General features: G+C 46.2%; 1 protein-coding gene across 5 annotated transcripts; it reads left to right on the forward strand.

Moving 5' to 3' along the window:
- Positions 1–984: 984 nt before the first annotated feature.
- Positions 985–20,325, forward strand: LRIF1 (ligand dependent nuclear receptor interacting factor 1). Of its 5 annotated transcripts, XR_004061406.1 has the most exons (6): positions 985–1,104; positions 4,742–4,812; positions 6,906–8,430; positions 9,775–10,050; positions 11,256–11,835; positions 19,858–20,325. XR_004061406.1 is itself a non-coding variant. In XM_030965904.1 (5 exons), exons 3-5 carry the CDS (start codon positions 6,919–6,921, stop codon positions 11,721–11,723), a joined length of 2,256 nt encoding a protein of 751 aa, XP_030821764.1. In that variant the 5' UTR covers positions 985–1,104; positions 4,742–4,812; positions 6,906–6,918; the 3' UTR covers positions 11,724–12,438. The 5 variants fall into 5 exon arrangements, 4 of the variants coding, with proteins under 4 accessions (XP_030821764.1, XP_030821767.1, XP_030821765.1 ...); XM_030965904.1 differs by lacking the exon at positions 19,858–20,325 and having other exon boundaries at positions 11,256–12,438; XM_030965907.1 differs by lacking the exon at positions 19,858–20,325 and having other exon boundaries at positions 6,914–8,430; positions 11,256–12,438.
- Positions 20,326–21,241: the final 916 nt, after the last annotated feature.

A 21,241-nucleotide genomic window follows, 5' to 3' on the forward strand; every position in this document is an offset into this window, starting at 1 on the left:
AGGATGAGCCTGGTGACACCGACGGAGAGCACAGCTGCCAAAGCTGTTCAGAGAGCAGCCAAACGTGTCCCCAGCATTTTGTGTCACTTGGGCAATTGATGGTTGGGGAAAGCAAAATTTTACCAGGTGATTTTGAAACTCTTCCCTTCCATGGAATAGAGAGTCTGATATTGCAAGTCATGGAATTGCTGAGGTTGGAAAAGCCCCCCAGGATCATCGACTCCAACCTGTGATCAATCCTCACCTTGTCAACCTGATAAGTTTTGCCACTATAATAATATAATAAAATATCAAAATATAATATAATAAATATAATATAATGTAATATAATGTAATATAATGTAATATATGATATAATATAATGTAATATAATATAATGTAATATAATATATATAATATAATATCATACTATATGATATATGATATGATGTAATATATGTAGTATAATAATATATTTACTTTGAGTAATCTATAGTACAGATTATATAAAATGTAAGAGAATAATGATAAATTTTCATTCTATTTGATTATAAATGTCATTATTTATGACTTTAATTTAAATTTATTATTTTACCACGATTAATTATAATTCTAGAATTATATCATGATAGTACTAGATGAGCTATTATTCATGTTATTAATGTCATATATTACACAACATATATTACATATAGAGCTCACTGACAGCAGGCAATGCTGCTCACGTGTGCATGTATTCACCCCGCTCTCTCTGACAGACGCCTGCTGTTGCATACATTATAGCACACATTTGCATATGCAAATTGCCCAGTAGCCGCCCGTCCCGGCTCAGTGGCGCCGTCCCGTGGCCAGCCCGTGGCTCCGCCCTCCGAGCCGGCCCCGCCCCACCCGTTTCCGCCCGCACCGGAAGCACCACCCCCGCGCTGCCGCTCGTGGCCGCCGGGCGGCGCCACTTCCCGGAAGCGGCGTCCCGGAAGCGGCGGCGGCAGGGGCGGGGCGGGCGGAAGTGACGCGCATGCGGAGCCGCGGCGGGGCCGCCCCGCCATGTCGCGGAGCCCGGGGCGGCGGCCGCAGTTGTGAGTACGGGCGGGCCCGGGGCTCCGCCTCGCAGGGACGCCCCGCCAGGTACGGTCCCGCCCCTCCCCGCCCGCCGGGACCCGTGGGCGGAGAGGGGAGGGCGGGGGCGGCGGCGGCCCCGGCGGGACTGGCGGGAGGCGGCGGGGAGCGCGTCGTCCTGTTCGTTCCGTTCCCCTCCATTCCTTTATTATCCTTCTTTTCCCGTCTCTTTCTTATCCCGGTCTAGCCCGTCCTTTTCTTGTCCTTTTCCCTCTTCCCTTCCTTTCTCCTTTCGTTTTCCCGTTCCCGTTCCAGGCGGAGCGGAGCGGCCGGGGGCAGTTCCAGCTCCTCCCGCGTGCGGTGTCGTCTCCGGCTTGACGCCACTTGAGTTTTGGTTGAGTTTTGGTTGAGTTTTGGTTGTGTTTTGGGTGTGTTTTGGTTGTGTTTTGGTTGAGTTTTGGTTGAGTTTTGTTCTGGTTGTGTTTTGCTCTCGGGGGCTCTTGGTATTTGTTGTCACTGCTGCCACATCGCGGTGAGGGTGGGGTGTGCTGGAGGTAGCCGGGAAAGGGGGAGTGGGGATGGGAGAGGAACTGAACCTTTCACAGTCACGGAATTATTTCCGTTGGAAAAGCTCTTAAAGGTCAATGAGTCCAACTATCCCCCCAGCAATGCCGCATTCACCACAAACCCATGTCCCCAAGTCCTTCATCTATGCATTTTTTTAAACACTTCCACGGATGGTGACTCCACCTCTGCCTTGAGAAGCCTTTTATGATGCTTGGCCACCCTTTCCTTGAAGAAATTTTCTCCAGTATCCAACCTGAACCTCCCCTAGCAAAACTTGCGGCTCCCAGGGAACACAGCCCAACATCATCCGGCTGCCCTCTCCTGTCAGGAGTTGTGCAGAGCCAGAAGGTCGCCCCTGAGCCTCCTTCTCTCCAGGCTGAGCCCCTTTCCCAGCTCCCTCAGCCGCTCCTGGTGCTGCAGCCCCTTCCCGGCCCTGTTCTCTTCCCTGGACTCTCTGGGTTAGTTTCACTGATCCCTCACTGTGATCAAACCCCGAAGAGGTGGCTGTGCTGGGCTGTCCTGGCTGGAGTTGTGCCCAGGGAGTCTCGGGCTGCCCAGCTCTCTGTGCCTCCGTTCTTGCTGCGGAGCTCCACCGGCCCAGCCGTGCTTTGGCTCTGCTACCTTCCCTTGTCTCTCAGGGTTCTCAGGATGCTTTGTGTGTTCTGGGATGAGTTCTGGGTGGTTTGTGAATCCCGGGGCTGCCGTGGGATCCACGCTGGGTGTTGGTGATGGTCACAGATTCTTCCCGAGCTTTTGTGGTGGAGGAGGATTTGGTCATGGATGCAGAGAGCTGTGGTTGATAGTAGAGCTCAGGGGCTGTTTCCTGGCAGTTTGCACATCCACAGTTGTCTCTACTCCAGGGAATATTACACAGTGGATGAAAAGAGTTCCAAGAAACAATTACTGTCAAACAGAAAGTGTTTTCTCTGCCATTATGGAAAGCTTCTGGTTTAGGATAAAACCTCAGATCATGAGATAGCTTGCGCTGAAATTCTGGTCAGGATTCCTCCAAATTCAACATCAATTTTTTGATTTCCTTTAGATGATGATGGTAATGATGGTTATTGTATATTATCTAGATTATATGTTACTATGTATTTATTATTATCATTACTATTCTTTTATTACAATTTTAAAATAATCCATGGAATGAATGCAGCTGTGTAAAATAAATATGTATCAACTACAATCAATTAATTTTACTTTGTCCCTGGGTGCACATTTCCAATTGACAATAAACAGTTACTTTGCCACTTCCTGGATCCAACTGAACCCATTAAAAGAAATTCTTTTGGTTCTCTGGAATGGCCGATAGTCCCTGGTTATTTATTCACATTTGTAGATTAAAGTTGTGCCTAAAGGAACAGTTGGGAGTGAAGGCAGATGGAAAAGTAGCTCATTGTTCCTTCTGAGACTTTGCAGGAAAATTGAGCCAGTCTCTGGTCTCTGCTGATGCATTTTTTAGTGGCACTGTCAGGATATCTGTGGGAATCATGTGCTGGTGTTTGCACTGGATTTGGTGAATGAATTTATTTGGCAGAAATAAATATTCCTATTTCTTGAAAATATTCCGTGGGTGTTTTTGTTAATGGAAGCATAAAGGGTAGAAAGCAAATGTTTGAATACTCAATATTTTGTGTTATGTGCTGCTTACTGAGAGTAATGAACAGAAAGAGAAGTTTGGACAGTAAAACTGGTGTGTCTGGTCAAGAAAACAGGAATTCTGGTGAACTGGAGGAAATGTAGATTTTTTTTTAAATTTTTGTTTTGAAATAAGTAAAGAAATAAATCTCCCAGTTTCTTTCTGTTCTCTCGGCTTTCCTGCCTTCCTTAATGCCACATCCATAGGGAGGTGTCAGTGTTGCCACACACAGACTGTTCACCAAAAGAAATCTCCTTTTTGGGTCAAAAAAAATTAATCTGGTTGACAGATTCCTCTGTGAATGTCACAGAATTTTATTCTATTGTTTTTATTGAATTTGGTAATTTCTTTGGTGATGTTAAATAAGATTTCTTCCAGTCCACCATTTTTTTGGTCTTCCATGAGCTTATTTCCCTCAAGGTTTGTTTATCGATCTGCCTTAGGCCTTTCTAAAGTATCATGACAACACAATTATTTCTGAGTGTTTGTGTATGAGACTTGAGGAGGTTTATTCTTACGGGGTTGGAAGCGAAGGAGGATGAAGAGGAGAAAGAAAACTCTACTTCAGTAACTATGGGAGAAGTCCCCATGGACAACCTGGCATGATACAGATTTCCTTTTTTTTTTCTTCTCTTTTTGGTTAGGAAAAGAAATTAACCTGTTCTTTAACCAAATTAATCTGACACCCTAAAAAGGGAATACTGAGGGAGTTTTTTTCATTCTGCTTAAGACATTTGTAAAGATTCATTAATTCAAGGAAGCAGTAACCTTGAAGACTGAAGCAAAACAATTTCTAACTCTTCATCACTCATAAATGTATGGGCACAGTGCGACAGTGCTTTATTTTATTCTGGTAACATGAAACTTCCTTGTGGTTGTTTTTATGTATCACCTGGGAAAAGCTTTATGATGTGAAATTATTGCAATGAAGCCTTTTCAACTTAAGAGAGCTAAAAAGATTTGCTGGGATTCTTTCCTCTGTTGTTGGAGTAAATATGTGTGAATTCCACTTCTTGGTATCTTGTTGGACTTTTCATTCTCTCCTGCCTATCCTTGAGCCTTTTGTCATTCTCCAAACATGTAATTACCTGATATTTGTTTCAAATTAAAGAATGCTATTGCCCAGACAATTATGATTTTGGAGCGTCTTGCTCTTCTTCATGGAGATAAAAAGCTACAGTTGCGTTCTGTAACCATTAAAAGTAGAATGATCTGAAATTCAGGCAAATGAGATTTTTTTTACTGGTGCTTTTCCCCCCAGCCTACTTTTAAAGTTCCTGTTTGTAGCAAGTCAAAACCAGTTTTTGAGTTCGTTGAGCTGGAGGTGAGTGGTGATTCCAGGTGGAATGAGGAGGTGAGCACTGCAAACTGGCAGAGGAACATATTGATGCAAATATATCATCAGCTCATCTCTCCCTGTTTTTCTTGCTTCCTCTCCCTCTGGTCTGTTCCCCCTCCTCTTGCCCAAAAGTTAGAAATGTCCCCTTGCTTTGACAGGTGGAGGAACAAGCCTCTTTGGAGGTTTCTTCTTGGTGCCAGTTTGCAGCCCTAGTTAGTTGGGGGCGCAGGTAAGTGCCTGTTTCACTGTTCAGCACTTCCACATTTGTGTGACTTGCTGAAAAAATCCTTCTGAATTTGCCTTTACTTCTTATATATAGAAGCACAGTTGAGGTTGTAGATCATGAAGTTGTGGAAGAAGTGTTGAGAGATTCAAAGCACAGAACAAAGTGTTGTCCAGGAGCTGGTGCTGTGCCTCATTTGCATTGTCAGTAGTGCTAGAAGATTTAAAGTTCTTCAAAAGTCTTTTTTCTCTGCTTTAATTATGTTCAAACACACAAATTTTTCTACTTCCTCTTCATTTAAGTAAAACTGTTTTCTGTCAGATTGTTGCCTGTCAGTGCTAGTCCATCTCAACTTTCATTTCTGATTCCAAAGCATCCAATGCCATTTTGCTCCTAAGCCCTTTAATGACAGCTTCCATTAGGAACTGTGTGATATATTGCCCATATTTTAATTTTCAGTACCTTAAAAACAAAAGTACTGCAGAATTTCCTGCCCGCTGCTCTGTTACCTTATGTAAAAATCTCGGTGTTCACACATTGTGACAGGAAATGAGGCATTGTACTAACATACTAGGTATGGGAGTTAATTCCAAGGTCACAGCAAGGAAAGCTCTGTGTCCTTGATGCCTCTGTGTGTTGGGCAGTCAGCAGTGGGGTGTTTGTGTCAGTCCCCAGGGGAATGGGACCCATAGCAGCAACTGCCCAGCTTTGGGAGTGAAGAGCATTCCTGTGACTTCTCACTTGATGGGAAAAGGCAAAAAGGTGAAGATTGGTTGACTCCTGAGCAGACACAGTGGTAGGAGGCAGGACTGAGCTCTCCCAGACACTACTCCAAGCTGAGTCAGAAGCCCAAAAAAACAGAAAAAATGCTGGTTTCAAAACTACGTGACAGAAAGCAGAACACAGCACTGATGTCTTTGGGATGGGACTGGGAACATTCCCATGTTTGTCTTCCCAAGGCATTTACTGATGTATGAGGTCGATGGGATGGAGCTGGTGCTCTTGGTGACTCCAGGTGGAGTTGGCAGCTCTGCCTGTTAATCACTCTGGATCTGCTGTCAGGAAACAACTTCCAGAGATTTGGTCTCTTCATTCCAGTGAGGGCAGCTCTGTTTACCCACACATGTCTCTGCAGTGCTTTGGCCAGTAGATTGTTCTGCTCAGAGTCCAGGAGCTCTTTGCAGAAGAGCTTGCTTTGGGCAAACTCCACCAGAGTGGAAAAGGTTCTTTGTCTTGCCATGGACTCAGAAAATCTTGGCATTTGGAAGAGTCACAACTAACTTGTGTTTTGACAAGATCTGTTGGTCTCTTGATGAGTTCTTACCTTCACCTACAAGAAATCTTTGTTTTCTCTTTGAGATGTCCCTAGTGTTTCCATGTGTTCTTCCTTGGTTTTGAAGCCTTTTCCTTCCCAGACTTAGACTTCTGTTCTCAAAAATGTTTATAACCCAGTAGTATTTGAGGGTTTTCCATCTCTTTGAGGACAAACCACCTCTGTGGTCTGTATCTGCCTCAAGAATGGCCAGGCAGGTGCAATGGAGGGACAGGAGCCACCTGTTCCACAAGATAAACACATCCTGCTTCCAAATTCCTTTGTTGTGTCTGAAGTAATTTCTGCTTCCATCTTGCCTTGCAACTACTCTGCCTGTATTTTCCTGAAGTGTTCCTGAAATTCATGGTTCATAGCACTCAGGAAGGATATAAGTAGTAACAGGGAGGTGGGAAAGGGAAGAATATGGCTTCTCTGGGAAATCGGGAGGTAGTGGTTTCATTTTCAAAATGAAAGGCCCCGTGAGGGGAGGCGGAGGTAATGTGAGGTGTTTCCTGGCATCTTTTAACTTATTTTTAATCTGAAAAAGATGCCATTTCTTGTTACTCTGGGGTGTTGAAGTTGGACACTATTTTCAGTCTGAGGTGGTCTGAAATGAAAACCCGGGTAGGTCAGTAGGAAGCTCCTGAAGATTAGCTCAGTCATTTTCCGGAGTTAATATGCTTCAGCCCTGGGTGTAGAGTTCACTGATGCTCATGAATTAAAGTACCTATGCTTATTCACTTACACTGCCTTTCATTTTTCTCTCTTTTCCCTTTTCTTTGTTAAGCATTGCAGGCTGTATGTACCGAGTCATTCAGACAACGGGACCAGATGGAAAAAACCTTCTGAAATTGCTTCCCATTTCTAAAACTTCCAGAAGCTTTGTGCCAATAGTTCAGTCTCCAGCCATGCCAAATAATTCTAACGCAAATGTTTCTAGCCCAGTCCATCTTACTTTTAAGACACAGATTGGCAATACTGCTGCACCTTCATCTGTTAAGATACCGGTTTTTCAGCCACCTAATCCTGGAAAGATTATTCTTACGAGGACGTTAGACAAGCAGGAAAGTGCTAGGGCAGGTTCTGAAAAGGAAAGCTTGATTCCAAACGCAGCTGCCAATGCCCAGAGCAGCTCTGTGCCCATGGATGGAGTGTCCTTGCAGAACATGGCCATCACGAGCTCCTCTCACCAGAGCAGCCCAACCTACACGGTGGTGAGCACCAAACCCCTCCCAGTGACTGTTAAGTCTCCAATGCTGCCCTCCGGACACCACCTCCAGATTCCAGCTGATGCAGAAGTGAAATCTGTCCCAGCGTCTCTTTTGCCACCTGCAATACAGCAAAAAATCCTGGCAGCTGCAGCCACCAATGTGTCTGGAGGGGCTGACAGTACAAAAGCACCAACAGTGATTTACGTGTCACCCGTAAACACAGTGAAAACCTCCCAAGTCCTGCCCAAGCACTTGCAGAGCTTTTGCCCTCAACCTGCCACAGAAGTTTCAAAGACACTGATAGTGACAGCTGCCCAGAAGGGATCTGGTTCTTCTCCTGAGCCAGTCACATCCGAGGGGCAGCAGTGCCAGCAAACTCCCATGAAATGGATTGTGCAAGAAACTGCCCCATTCTCAGCAGCTTGTCGTATCCCTGTAAAGTCTTCAAGTAATGTGGCTTCCAAGATCCTGAAAACTTTGTCAGACACGAAGAATGTAGAAGTTAACCCTGCAAATATTTTGCCACTCTGTTCTAATGGTCCTGGTGGAAGCCAAACCAAAATCACACGTTTAAAAGATAATGCTCTGGTCATGTACAATGGGAAAGTCTATTTATTGACCAAAAAAGGCTCTGATGTTCTGTCAGCCCAGGCTGACAAACAGACATCTCCCTCTTCTGATGCTTTACTTAAAAAGGAGACACCCGAGCAAATTGATTCTACTGAAGTCAATAAAATAACCAGTAAAGTGGTGAATCTGGTATTGTCAAAAAGCAAAGGAGTGGTGCTGTCTCAGAAAGACCCAAAACCATGTACAGTTTCCAAAAATTCATCCCACATTAGCTTAAGAAATGACTTAAAATCCACATCTGCAGCTCTGCTGACACCAAGTGCTAACCAGCAGGATCCCACTGTAATCCAGAGACAGAGTTTGCCCTTCACCAAGAGCATTTCTTGCAGTGAAGTGATCCCAGTTCCAGCAGTAGGGATGCAGGAGAGTGTGTGGCAAAATGGCAAAGACATGAGTCATTCCACAAGAGCAGCAGGGGCTGTGTTACCTCAGGCTAAGCAGGAATGTGCTGTCAGTGAAGACTGGCCAAAGGTAATAAATCATAAACATGCTGCTCAGTGGTTCTGTGGTCCTGGTTTTAGGTGGATGAAATTACTCTTGATGAGTTCACACATTTTTGTGACCAGGTATCCTGGAAATGCTGCTCTAAGATTGGTTCTAGTCAATAAATGGCCTTTTTCCCAATAATTTTGCATTGTGTGAGTGAGAAATGCATAGAAAAGAAAGGGACAGAGGAAAGATGGCTATTGATTTCCTCCCAAGATAAATGGTCAGCAATAACTGGACTCCAGGGAGGCAGTTCATGGTTTGAGCTCTTAGATGTTGATGCCACATGCTTACAGCACAACCTTAGGGCTGTAGGGGTGATGTAGGGTAGAGAAGGACAAGTTTGTGGCTTCACAAGAGGAAAATAAGTTGGAAGAGCAGAGTTTGTCCTCCAGAGGCAAGCTCTGGGGTAGCACTGTCAGCTCCAGGCTCTGACAGCCATGGGCAGGAGCTGTGTTTCCTTCCTCCCCTGCCCTGGTGAGGAGGGTCCACCTCCTTCGCTCCTGGGTCCATGCCAGGCAGAAGGAACTCTTGAGATCCTTAATGGCTGAATTGACATATTCTTTTAAGGTCATAATGTTGAAAATATGTTAAAAGTTGTAAGCCTCCATTCCTCAAACTCCCCACACAGGATTGGGGATCATGTTTTTAGTAGCTCCAGAGGCCAGAATGAATTTGTCTCCAAAGAAAAAAAAATCTGAAATTTGTTTATGTTGTCCAGGAAGAACAGAAATGTCAGCTGAGTGTTTTTTTGCAGATTGTAGACATTTAATTGTTGCAACAGACTGTAATACCTAGTTTTTGATTGTTTGTCAACTGAAAAATGGTTGAAATACCGTTTATTTTCTTCAGTGCTGTGTGATGCTGAGTCTCAGCATTTGCTTTAACCTTGGTGAGAAATAGCTCAGCAAATTTGGTGTTCTTGTCCCTAAATTTGCAAAGCCCTGGATTGCAGAGTAAAGACACTACTTGCTCTTCCCTCCTCTTTCTTTGGTACTTTGAAAGGGTAGAACAAGTGATTCTCTTGTTGCTTCTTTTATTTCTGTGGGTTTTGGTTGGCCTGGACATTTTTGGGATGTTCCACAATGTACTAAAGGTATTAAATAACGAGTGTTAGACCTATAATAATTTGCATATAATTTATGAAAATCAGTTTATCTGTGTCAAATGTTACCTGTGTTAAATGTAGCTCTTGGGGAATGGCAGAGAAAATAAACGTTCACCTGTCTTTCTAGTACTTACTTTTTGTATATTAATATATGTTATCTATTTATAGATATATATAGTGAGAGAGTGATTGATGGCTCTCTCACCGTTTCTGTATTTCAGATGCAATGTGTAAAGATGGATTCACCGGGAAAGGTTATTCAAATCAATCACCAAGAGCACTCACACTGGAGACAATATTTGGAATTAAGGAAAAAATTTGGTCTCTTTAAGGAGGAAAGAGTTTACCTTACGAGAATACCATTAAGGGCCTTCTGTGAGAATCCAGAAGAAGGGGTTTGTTCCAGTGACAGCTTGGAAAGGAAAAATGAGTCTTGCAGTTCATCCTCATTGGATGTGGAAGTAATGAGTCATCATCAGGAATGTGTTAAAGAAAAGGTACCTGAGATTTTTCAGTGCTAAACACACTCAGAAAGCAGTGTATGTTTAGTCAGTAAGAGATGGGGGTGTTTGGAGCCTCCCACCTCTGGAATCACCAGGAGAGTTGGAGTTGTGGGGATCTTTATGAGAATTGTTCCTAGAACTTGTTTGAAATTTCTGCATGACTCAAGCACCCTCTAGGAATTTTTATTCTCAATTTTGGGTTCTGCTGGAGGAAACTTGAGCAACAAATGCTTTTGAGAAGACTGTCTCTACTACTATGGTAATGGTCCTTGTTGGAATAGGGACCTGACCTCAGGATCCTGATTTATATTTAAGCCTCTGCAGATAGTTATGTTTGTCTAGCAGTCCAGTGGGTACAGGAAGAGGAATGGGTTTACTTGAAATTAAAAGAAATTTACTTGTGGATCTATCCAGCCTCTAGAATTACAAATGTTGTTACAAACTTTGTCATTGTTTGGGTACTTCTGGATGGAAGAACTTCCATGTTAATGCATGGAAAGGATTTTATCCATCTAAGTATTTCTGTTCAGCTACGTTTTCTTCTGTGTGATTCTACTCAACTCAAAGACTTTCTCAGGTTTACTAATTTTGTGCTAATAGTTGAGCAGATCCATGGCTGCTCTTAACATTAGCATTAACCCATCCCTTAGAAGTGTGCAAGACCAGGTTGGATGGAGCTTGGAGCGGCCTGGTATCATGGAAGGTGTCCTTGCCCATGGCAAGGGGTAGGATGGAATGGGATTTAAGGTCTCTTCCCACTCAAACCAGGATGTGATTCCATGATTCAAATAATAAAACATCTGTGAGGAATTTAGTCTGATAATGGACATTACTCCTCAGATTGAGGTTTTGGAAATGTAGACATGAAGAATTTATCTACACTGAACTTTCCCATCAAATTAGAAAGTTTTTGTTTTGCAGTACTGTTAACTTAAACAGCAACAGGAGATGATGGATGAGGCCAGGAAAGGCAGACATGCAGCATTGACTAAAGAAGGAATTGTTAACTGGAAATCTTTGCTAGAAAACCATCAAACACAAAAATATGTTTGTTCCTTTGCTGAAAGAAACTTCTTCCAGGCAGTAATTTTAAAAAGCTTGCAACAAATAACTTATAATTTGCGCTTAGAGAACTTGGTGTTATAATGTAACTGATACCAACTTTAACAGAAGTGCATTTTGTCTGTTTCTAACTGCAGATAATTGTGGGTCTGGAAGAAGATTTGATTAGGAAAAGGAAAATAAAATCCTCACCTTTGTCAGACAGTGGCAAGAGGAGGAGAACTTCAATCAAATCAGCCACAAGTCCCAGTTTAGAAATCACCAGCTCAAGTTCCAGTGCACATAACAGGAGTGTTTCACCTGCACCAGCCCCAGCACAGCCAAGTGTTCCCACTGGCTTTGTTGGAGTGTCCCAAGAGAGGGACTTGGAGCAGGACGCGTTCCCCTGGTACAGTGGCACTACCCACCCAGGGATTTCAGTTTTAGTGACTTCTGAAGAGGATACTTCCATTCTGGAAGGTTCTTTCCGAGATGATGCTTTCCCTATGGCTCCCCCGGACCTGGAGGAGACGATACGGGAAGAAAGAATCAAGCGACTGAAGCAGACCCTGCGGCAGCAGAACGCGGCGCTGGAGGAACTGCGCCGGGAAAGGCAGCAGAGCTGAGACCCCTGCCTGGGGATCCCAACCTTGTGCATCACCTCTTCAGTGACTTCAAGAGGAAGTCCCTTGCTTAAATGAATATTTCTGGTAGACGGAAGAACTAGATGAATTTTAAGTATGTGTGTATTTAGAGAACTGTAGGTTTTTGTTAAATGCCAGAAATAAGAGAGTTGACCATTAAATTCTACTTCTAGGACATGATCCAAGAGCACAGACAAAGGGCATTTTTACCAGCATATTCCCCATATTTTGAATAGTGGGGGTTCTGTATTAGCCTCAGCAAATAAACTTTCCCCTTTTGAATTCCATGACCTGGCTTTTAGAACCCCAATGAAAATTGCAAACCCTAGTTGTAGATACTTTTTTGTTTGTTTTTCTTATGTGCATGAGAACTTTGATAACTCTTGAGAACTGTTAATTTTCAGAAGAGGTCAAAAGTCAGTGGTTAATAAATGCTATTTAAATTATCTGGGAATTGGACTTTAGACAGTAACAGTGCAGATATCTATACAAAACCTCTTGCAGATGTGAAGACAGAGGCAGGAGGAACCCTGTGACAGTTGTTTGGATTCATGGTTCTCTCTGTCATTATTGTGAGCCTTTATAAGGCCATGGCCAGCTGTGCAATGTGGAAATTTGGTTGTGGGGTTGTTTTGGAAGAGTGGGATGTATTTTTTTTAATCAGAATTCTGTTAATAATAATTTCTTGAAGCTAAAAGACTTCTTTATCCCTGGGTGGTATCTTTAACAATCCTCAATGAGTGTCTTTTAATTTGTTGTTGTTTGAACATGTCTCTTGCCACCTTCAGTTGTGGTACCTTAGTTTACCTTGTAGGAGGGGATGTGCCCTCAGACTGTCTTTACATCCTAATTTTTGGAGAACTTTGTGTGTAATTCACCACCGTGCTCTGTTGTATGTGTAGGGACACCTTTCCTTGTCCTCTGTTGTCCATGTCCTTGATCATTGCAGGTTTCTTCTGCAGTTTTTCAGTTTCCCTTTCACCAAATAATAACTTTTTTTGCCAGCAGAGTTTGTTATTGCTTTGTTCCTGTCTGTTTATATTTATGTTAAACATCACCAATCCTGGCAAAGCTCTGCTGCAGATTTGTGTTCATGGAAGGCTTTTTTTTTACTGTCCTTACTTTTGTTTTTATTCTTATTTTGTTTAATTTTAATCAGATTCTCATCTGCAGGGTTTTCATTTATTATCCCATGAATGCTCAGTTTATCTATAGGGTTTTGGTGGAGGATGGATGTTTCTTGGAGAGCTTAGTCCTGTATTCCTTATTTATTTAAGTTTTCACAGTGGGAAAAATTCCAATGGATTGGAGAGGCAGAAGTGGTTTTTACAAGGGAAGAAAAATGAAGTTCCTGCTCTGAAGAATCACAGAATCAGAGAAGGGTTTGGTGTGTAATGGTTCTTAAAGCTCATCTCAGTCTACCCCCTGCCATGGGCAGGGACACCTTCCACTATCCCGGGTTGCTCCAAGCCCCGTCCAGCCTGGCCTTGGACACTTCCAGGAATGGGAAGATCTTAAGCTAGACCAAGGTGATGAACCAAATGCACAGTGGTGGGTGAATAAGGATGGTGAATAATGGAAATAAACTCTGCAGTGATTGAGATTACTTGATAGGAGGGAAGTGTGGTGGAACAAGCAAGTCAGGATGGTAGTGTGGTATCCATGGGCTCACTGTGTATGGAATGGGTGTTTTGGGACAGAATTTACTTTGGCCAACCCCAAACACTCACCTGCTCCACTTGCTCCGTTGCTGCGGGATGTGGGAAAATGGAAGAATGGAATTGTGGGTGGAGATAAAGGGGTTTAACGGGTCAAGCAAAAGCCGCTTGCACAAAAAGTAATATCAGGAATTCAGTCACCACATCCTGTCAGCAGGCAGAAGATCAGCCATTTCTGGGGTCTCCGTCTGCACAGTATTCACTTGGAAGACAAATACTGTGACCAGAAATGTCCTTCCATCCTCCTGCTTTCATAAAGCTTTTATTTGCTGTGCATGGCCTCCTGTGGTATGGAATATCCCTTTGATCAGTCTGGGAAGACTGTCCAGAGTCTTGTCCATCCCCAAATTCCCGTCCATCCTAAGCCTGCTGGGGGTGCACAGCAAGAGAAGGAAAAAATCTGGATGTCATGGGAGCTCTCCTCAAAACATGGGTGTGTGATCAGCAGTCTCCTCAAAATCCCAAACATGGCATGATGTGGGGCTACCGCAAAGGACATCGACTCCAACCCACCTGAAAGGATGAAATGGGACTTGGGAAGGAGATGGAGGCAGCCTTGTGTCGTGTGTCTGGTGCTGCAGTCACCTGGTAGATGCTCTTCCAACAGACTTTGCTCACTGTTCTCTGACAAATGTCTTTATTTTCCAATGATCTCAAAAAAAAATTAATGAAGCCGAGTTCTCTTATTCTCTTGTTTCACTTGAGGATTCCAGCATTGACATTCTACAATGCACCATGTTTCTCCCAGAGCCTCTTTTACCCTAACAAAGTAGTCCATTTGCTTGAGTTTTCTGTAGAGACAATAAAGTACTCAAAGTTTGGAGAAGAATCCTCACTGCAAAATTTTGAAGAAATGTGACCAGGATTTGATGGAAGAAAATGAATGGGCTATGTCCAGTATAGTGATGGAAAACACCTGGTGGAGTTCAGAAACCGAGTATGGAAGAGAGAGATCTTCCTTGGAACAGCACCAGTGCAAGTTTGCAGGGATCACTGAGAGCCAAGAGAAGCCTCTTGATGTGTCAATGGGGGAAAGTTGTGCCAAGAGGAGCAAAAGGGCTTCTGACAACCAAGGACCTTGAGGCTGTTGGAGCTGCTCCTCATCCAGACTCACCATCTGCAGCATGGATTGGATTTTGCTGCCCCGTTAATCCATGAACTCCCGCGATTTATGAAGACTCTGTGACAAGAACAAGAGTTCTGGAAATGCTGGCTGTCACCCCAGGAGTGAAGGTGACTGGTGGCCATCCCTGAGTGCAGCCCAGCCTGGCAGGAAAGTGTTACACAGTGTGATTGCTGTGCTAAGTACATACAAAATCTATGGATTTAGGATATAAATTACAACTCCAAGCAAATTCCTGGCAAGAATCAGTGGAAGACCGTTTAGGAATTTCAGAGTCCAAAGAGCAGAAGTGGCAGTGAGTGCTGGACAGAACTGATCAGGAAGTGAAGATGGTGCTAGGCAAGTTGCCAAGATCAGCCAAACCTGGTGCCTTGGAGTCCCTGGACAGAACTGTCCTTGTGCCTGTCTCCTGTACTGGCGACCCACCACAGCCCCAGAATTTCTGTGTGAGGCACAAACCTTCACGGAGGTCTGTCCTAGACATAGAATCATTGGATCATTTAGATTGGAAAAGGCCCTCAAGATCATCAAGTCCGACCATAAATGTGAGGTAGCAAAGCCCAGCACTGACCCAGATCTGGGCATTGCCAGGTGCAGCCCAGGAAGCCAACTGGGGGTGGCTTTTAGGGGGCTGTACCAGGAACACCCAGCAGATGAAGCTCTGGACAGACAATAGCAGTGTCACATTCACAACACAGCAGAGCATAATTGATCCAGGAGGTTCAGGAATGCTGAGGATAAACTCCAGGTGAGAGAGGAGCCAGCACGGAGAGGAGCTGTGCTGGACCTTATGCTCACCACCAAGGACGACCTGGTAGGGAATGAGAAGCTCAAGGGCAGCCTGGGCTGAGCGAACATGGAATGGTGGATTCAGGATCCTCAGGGCAACAAGGAGGGCACAGTGAGCCCTGGGACTCAGGATGCCTCTTCAGGGACCTCCTTCATTGAGTCTTATGGGATAAAGCCCTGGAGGGAAGAGGGGCCCAGGAGAGCTTGTTCGTATTTAAGGATCATGTCCAAGCTCAGGAGTGACACATCCCAAGCACGAGGAATTTGGACAAAAACTCCAGGAGGCCTGTGAGGATGAACAAGGAGCTCCTGGACAAACTCAAAGAGTCTGGAAGCAAAGACAGGCAGTCTAGGAAGAATACAGAGGGATTGTCTGAGCAGCCAGGATCAGGTTAGGAAATCTGAAGCCCTGGTAGAGTTAAGTCTGGCCAGGGACATCAAGGGCAACAGAAAAGCTTCTATAGGTACATTGGTGATAAAAGGAAGACTGGGGAAAATGTGGGCCCTCTCCAGAAGGAAACAGGACACCTGCTTTCCCAGGACATGGAGAAGTCTGAGGTTCTCAGTGTTTGTGCCCCAGTCTTCACTGGGAAGTGACTCAGTCACGCCGCCAGAGTTGCAGGGGCAAAGGCAGGGACTGGGAGAAGGAAGAACCACCCACACTAGGAGAACCACAGAATTCCAGAACCTTTAAGGTTGGAAAAGCCCTCCAAGGTCATCAAGTCCAACCTGTGACCAATACCTACCTTGCCACTCAGCCCACAGCACTGAGTGCCACGTTCAGGCATTCCTTGGACACCTCCAGGCGTGGCAACTGCTTCATCTCCCTGGGAAAACCCTTCAATGCTTGATCACCCCTTCCAGGAAGAAATTGCTCCTGATGTCCAACCTGAGACTTTCCTGGTACAACTTGAAGCCGTTTCTTCTTGTCCTGTCCTTTGTTCCCTGGGAGCAGAGCCTGACCTCCTCTGGCTGCCCCCTCCTGTCAGGAGTTGTGCAGAGCCACAAGGTCCCCCCTGAGCCTCCTTTTCTCCAGGCTGAGCCCCCCAGCTCCCTCATCCATTCCTAAGAGGACTTATGCTCCATACTCTTCACCAGCTCTGTTCCTTTCTCTGGGCTTGAGAAGATAAAGTATCTTCTACTGGAGTATCTAAAATACTCCAGTAAAGGAATATTTAAGGAATATGAAGGTGCACAGGTCTGTGGGACCTAAAGAGATGCATCTATGGATCTTGGGGGAACTGGCAGAGGAAGTTCCTAAGCCACTCTCCATCACAGTTGAGAAGTTGTGGCAGTTGAGTGAAGTTCCCACTGACTGGAAAATGGAAAATTTGACCCTGTTTTTCAAAAGAGAAGGCAGATGCAATATGCTACAGGCCAGTCAGTCACACTGGTGTCCAGCAAGATCATGGAGAAGATCCATCTGGAAACTGTGCTAAGGCATATGGAAAATAAAAGGTGATTGGTGACAACCAACATGGCTTCTCTGAAGACAAATTGTGCCTGACAAATTTGGTGGCCTTCTATGACAAGGTGACAGTGCTGATAGGTGAGGGCAGAGCAACAGACATCAACTACCTGGAGTGTGCAAAGCATTTGACACTGTCCTGTAGGACAGCCTTGTCTCAAAACTGGAGAGACATGGATCTGATGGGTGGAACACTCACTGGATAAGGAATTGGCTGGATGGTGGCACTCAAAGCATTGTGGTCTGCAGCTGTAGACAAGTATGTCTGAGTGGAGACCAGTGACAAGTGGTGTCCCAAGGGTCTGTGTTGGGACCAGTGCTGTCTTTGTCAGTGACATGGACAAGTGGGATTGAGATACCCTCAGCATGATGCTGACAGTGAGATGTTTGGTGGGGTCACACACTGGAGGAAAGGGATGGGGCATCCAGAGGGAGCTGGATGGTTGGAGAGGTGGGATTGTGTGAACCTCATGAAATTCAGCAAGGCCAAGGATGAGATCCTGCCCCTGGGTTGGGGTGACCCCCAGCACAACTCCAGGCTGGGGGATGAATGGACCAGCCCTGAACAGAAGGACCTGGGGTATTGGTGGATGAGAAGCTCAACAGCAGTGACTCCATCAGTGATGAGGGAAAGCTGACAGATGTCATTTATCTAGACTTCTGTAATCATTTGATGTGGTTCTCCCCCAGTATCCTCTATATTGGAGAGATGGATTTAACAGGTGGATTACCAGGTGGATAAGGAACTGGTTGATGGTCACATCCAGGTGGTTTTGGTCAATGGCTCAGAGTCCCAGTGGACATTAGTGACAGTGGTGTCCTTAATGGATCTGTGCTGGGATCAGTAGTGTCCCTCAGGGGTCTGTACTGGGACCAGCATTATGTAATATCTTCATTAATGACAAATAAAGGGACCTAGGGCACCCCGAGCAGGTTTGTAGGTGACACTGAGCTGAGGGGGCAGGGACACCCCTGAGGGAGAGAGTCATTGTGAGGGACCTGGACAAGCTCAGAAGTGGCCCATGGGAAGCTCAAGAGGTTTAATACGGCCAAATTCCAGATGCTGCGGCTGGATCAGGGTGACCCTGGGATGGGTCCAGGCTGGGGGTGAGCAGATGGAGCAGCCCTGGGAGAATGACTTGGGGGTGTCGGTGGGTGAGACCTGGATATGCCTCAGCCCAGAAACTCCCCAAGCCCTGGGCTGATCCCCTAGTGTGGGCAGCAGGCGAGGGGGGTTCTGCCCCTCTGCCCTGCCATGTGAGACCCCACTGCAGAGCTGCCTCCAGCCCTGGGACCCAACAGCAGCAGAAGGATGTGGAGCTTCTGGAGCAAGTTCAGAGGAGGCCATGGAGATGCTCAGAGGGCTGGAGTTCCTCTGCTCTGGAGCCAGGCTGGGAGAGCTGGGGTGTTCACCTGGAGAGGGATGCTCCAGGGGAAGAGAAGGTTCCAGGGAGACCTTAGAGCCCCTTCCAGGGCCTAAAGGGGCTCCAGGAGAGCTGGAGAGGGACTTGGGACAAGGCATGGAGGGAGAGGACAAGGGGAATGGCTTCCCACTGCCAGAGGGCAGGGTTAGTTGGGATATTGGGAAGGAATTTTTCCCTGTGAAGGTGGGGAGGCCCTGACCCAGGCTGCTCTGAGACGCTGTGGCTGCCCCATGCCTGAAAGCATCCAAGGCCAGGTTGGACAGGGCTTGGAGCAACCTGGAATAGTGGAAGGTGCCCTGCCCATGACACAGTGGTGGAATGAGATGATCTTTAATGTCCCTTCTCACCCAAACCATCTTGGGCTTCTATTAATAAAGATCTGAGGACTGTCCACAGAATGAATCCCTGGGCAGAGCTGAACCAGGGCCACCCACAACAGCCCAGGCCAGGGCTGGATGCTCAGGCTTGGGCTCATGTGGAGCTCATGGGCCATGAGTGTGTGAGGAGGTCCCAGGGGGCTGGTCAGGGCAATTCAAGTGTACTAATGGACCCTATCAGTCTGTTCAGTGCTGGGCTGGTCAGGCACTGGAAGGGACTGCCCAGGGAGTTGGTGGAGGCACCATCCCTGGAGTTGTTTAAAGGGTGTCTGGATCTTGCTGGGTGATGTGATTTAGGTGTTATGGGGCTACAGTGGCAGTATGGGATGGACTTGGATGGATGATCTTGAAGGTCTTTTTCAACCATGATGATTCTCTGGGAGGTGGGACCCAACCTAGACCCTGGGTCATGACTGTGTTGCTGGGACTGCAGAGAAAGGGAAAAAGGCAGGGATTCACTGGGAGTGTGTAACTCTGGAGCAGCTGGGAGCAGGGAGCCTGCTCCTCGTTGCTGCTCATTCGTCTCTTGGCAAAGGGTGAGACAGCAGGAAAAGGGTTTTGCTGGCATTGAGGAGGCCCCTCAATGTTGTTGTTGTTAAACAGAGAGGAGTTGGATGCTCTGAGGCTGAATTTCTGTGAGTCTGCAGCTGAGCAGGAATCCCAGCACGTAGTGCTGGGCTGATATGGGAGCAGTGAGGGAGGTTTGGGGGCTTTAGCTGTAAACCCAGGAATGTACTGGTTTGGGCAGTAAAATCATAATCTTTGAGGTTGAAAAAGCCCTCTGAGATAATGGAGTCAAATTTTCCCCAGCACTGCCAAGGCCACCATTAATCAAGTGCCACATGCACATGGTTTTTTTAAATCCCTCCAGGACTGGTGACTCCACCACTGTCATGGGCAGCTGTGCCAGGACTGGACAACCATTTTGGGGATGAAATTTTTTGTATTGTCCAACCTAAACCTCAGTTTGCCCTGGCTGGAGAAATTCCTGCTCTCTGGGGCAGGAATTGCTGCTGGGATGTCTGTTGTCAGGATCGACCTCTCCGCGTTTCACAGGGATCCATGGAGAAAGCAGTAAAGGGAAGGTGAGGAAAGCCCTGTGAGCAGGCAGATGCCTTCTAGAGCCTCCTTGAGAGCTACATGAATGCATCAATTGGGGTTTTTTTCTTCTCTTCCCATCATATCAGGCAAAGAGCTCTCTCTCTCCTTCTCCACAGGGATCCCATCACTGTTGGCACCATCTCTTGCTTAAACCATTTGTCTAATGAGCCTTGGCGGAGGCAAAGGATTCTCTCAGCTGAAACATCACATTTCTACATTGGAGCAGTTAATCAGGAACTGGGCTTTGCCTATTCCCTGCTTAGGAAGTGTGTGGCCAAGTGTGCAGCTCTCCAGGGTGGCTGGGATCCCTAAGGATTCATCAGCAGGTAAAATGTAATACTTGAGAAACCTTCCCAGGCCATTGAGCCCAGGGTTCTCTGTGACTCCATGAGAATCACATCCCCCTGTCCTCTTACCCCACTTCCCTCAGTAGTATGGCATCTTTTGGCCCCAAATGTTTCCACTCTGTGGATTTTCTGAACTCTGGTTGAACCAGGCTGGAGGTACAGTAACAGGGATGGAGACATCCCATTTAAATCTGGAAGAAAAAAGCTACTCAGGGAAAACTGGGGTTTCCAGGAGGCCTCCAGCTTAGATTAATTTCTCTCCATGTGCCTTGTCTGCTTCTCCAGGAAGGGATGATGCTAAAGTAAGGGATTCTGGAGTGGGAGGGAATGTCCTGGAACTCATGTACAAGCCTTGAGCAGTAACTCGGGAAGGGAACTGAGCTATTCCTGCCAAGCAGGGCTCAGAGGCAGCTGTGGAGGTACTTGGTAGGTCGGTGTGCAATCAAATATCCCCTCAATCTGCTGTACTTTGGTAGAATTAGAGATATTTGTTTTTAAGGCTTCTGACTTGGCCCTGGACATGAATGTGGGAGGTTGTCCCTATGGATTGACCCTAGAAGCAGCTGGTGTGTCTGGCACTTAGAGGCTCATGGAGCTCAACCTCTGGAGCACACAGACACTCCACAGGGCTGGGATAAGGACTGTCAGCACCCTGGGAGCTGCTGGAAGCAGCTGGAGGAAGGAGCAGCTGGCTTAGGTTGGAGGCTCTCAGGGAGCACCAGGGATGTCGAGAACATGAGGACAGGGGTCGCACTCTGGGGTGTTTAAGGGACAGCTCTTGGCTCAGTGGGAACAGGACATGGGCTGCCTTGGCCAACTCTTCCACCTGTGTAACAGGGATGCTTGGCATGAGAATTCCTGGGTCAACCTGCCTGTAAGCTCCAACAGCTGCCAGGAAGAGGGAGGGAAGGAAGGCCAGGTTGGACAGGACCTGGAACAAGCTGGTCCAGTAGAAGGTGTCCTTGCGTGTGGCAGGGGATGGAATGGGATGGGCTTTAAAGTCCCTTCTGAGCCAAACCCTTCTGGGATTCCATGGCTGTGTGGTTCCTGCTGCTCCCTGTCACTCCTCTTCAGAGCCAGCACAGGGCTGCCCTTCCAGCAGGAGGGAGCTGCTCAGCTGCCTCTTGACCTCCAGAGCAGGCTGTGCTGTGAA

Source organism: Camarhynchus parvulus, chromosome 26 (genome assembly GCF_901933205.1).
Source record: "Camarhynchus parvulus chromosome 26, STF_HiC, whole genome shotgun sequence".
In the NCBI taxonomy this organism is placed as follows: Eukaryota; Metazoa; Chordata; class Aves; order Passeriformes; family Thraupidae; genus Camarhynchus; species Camarhynchus parvulus.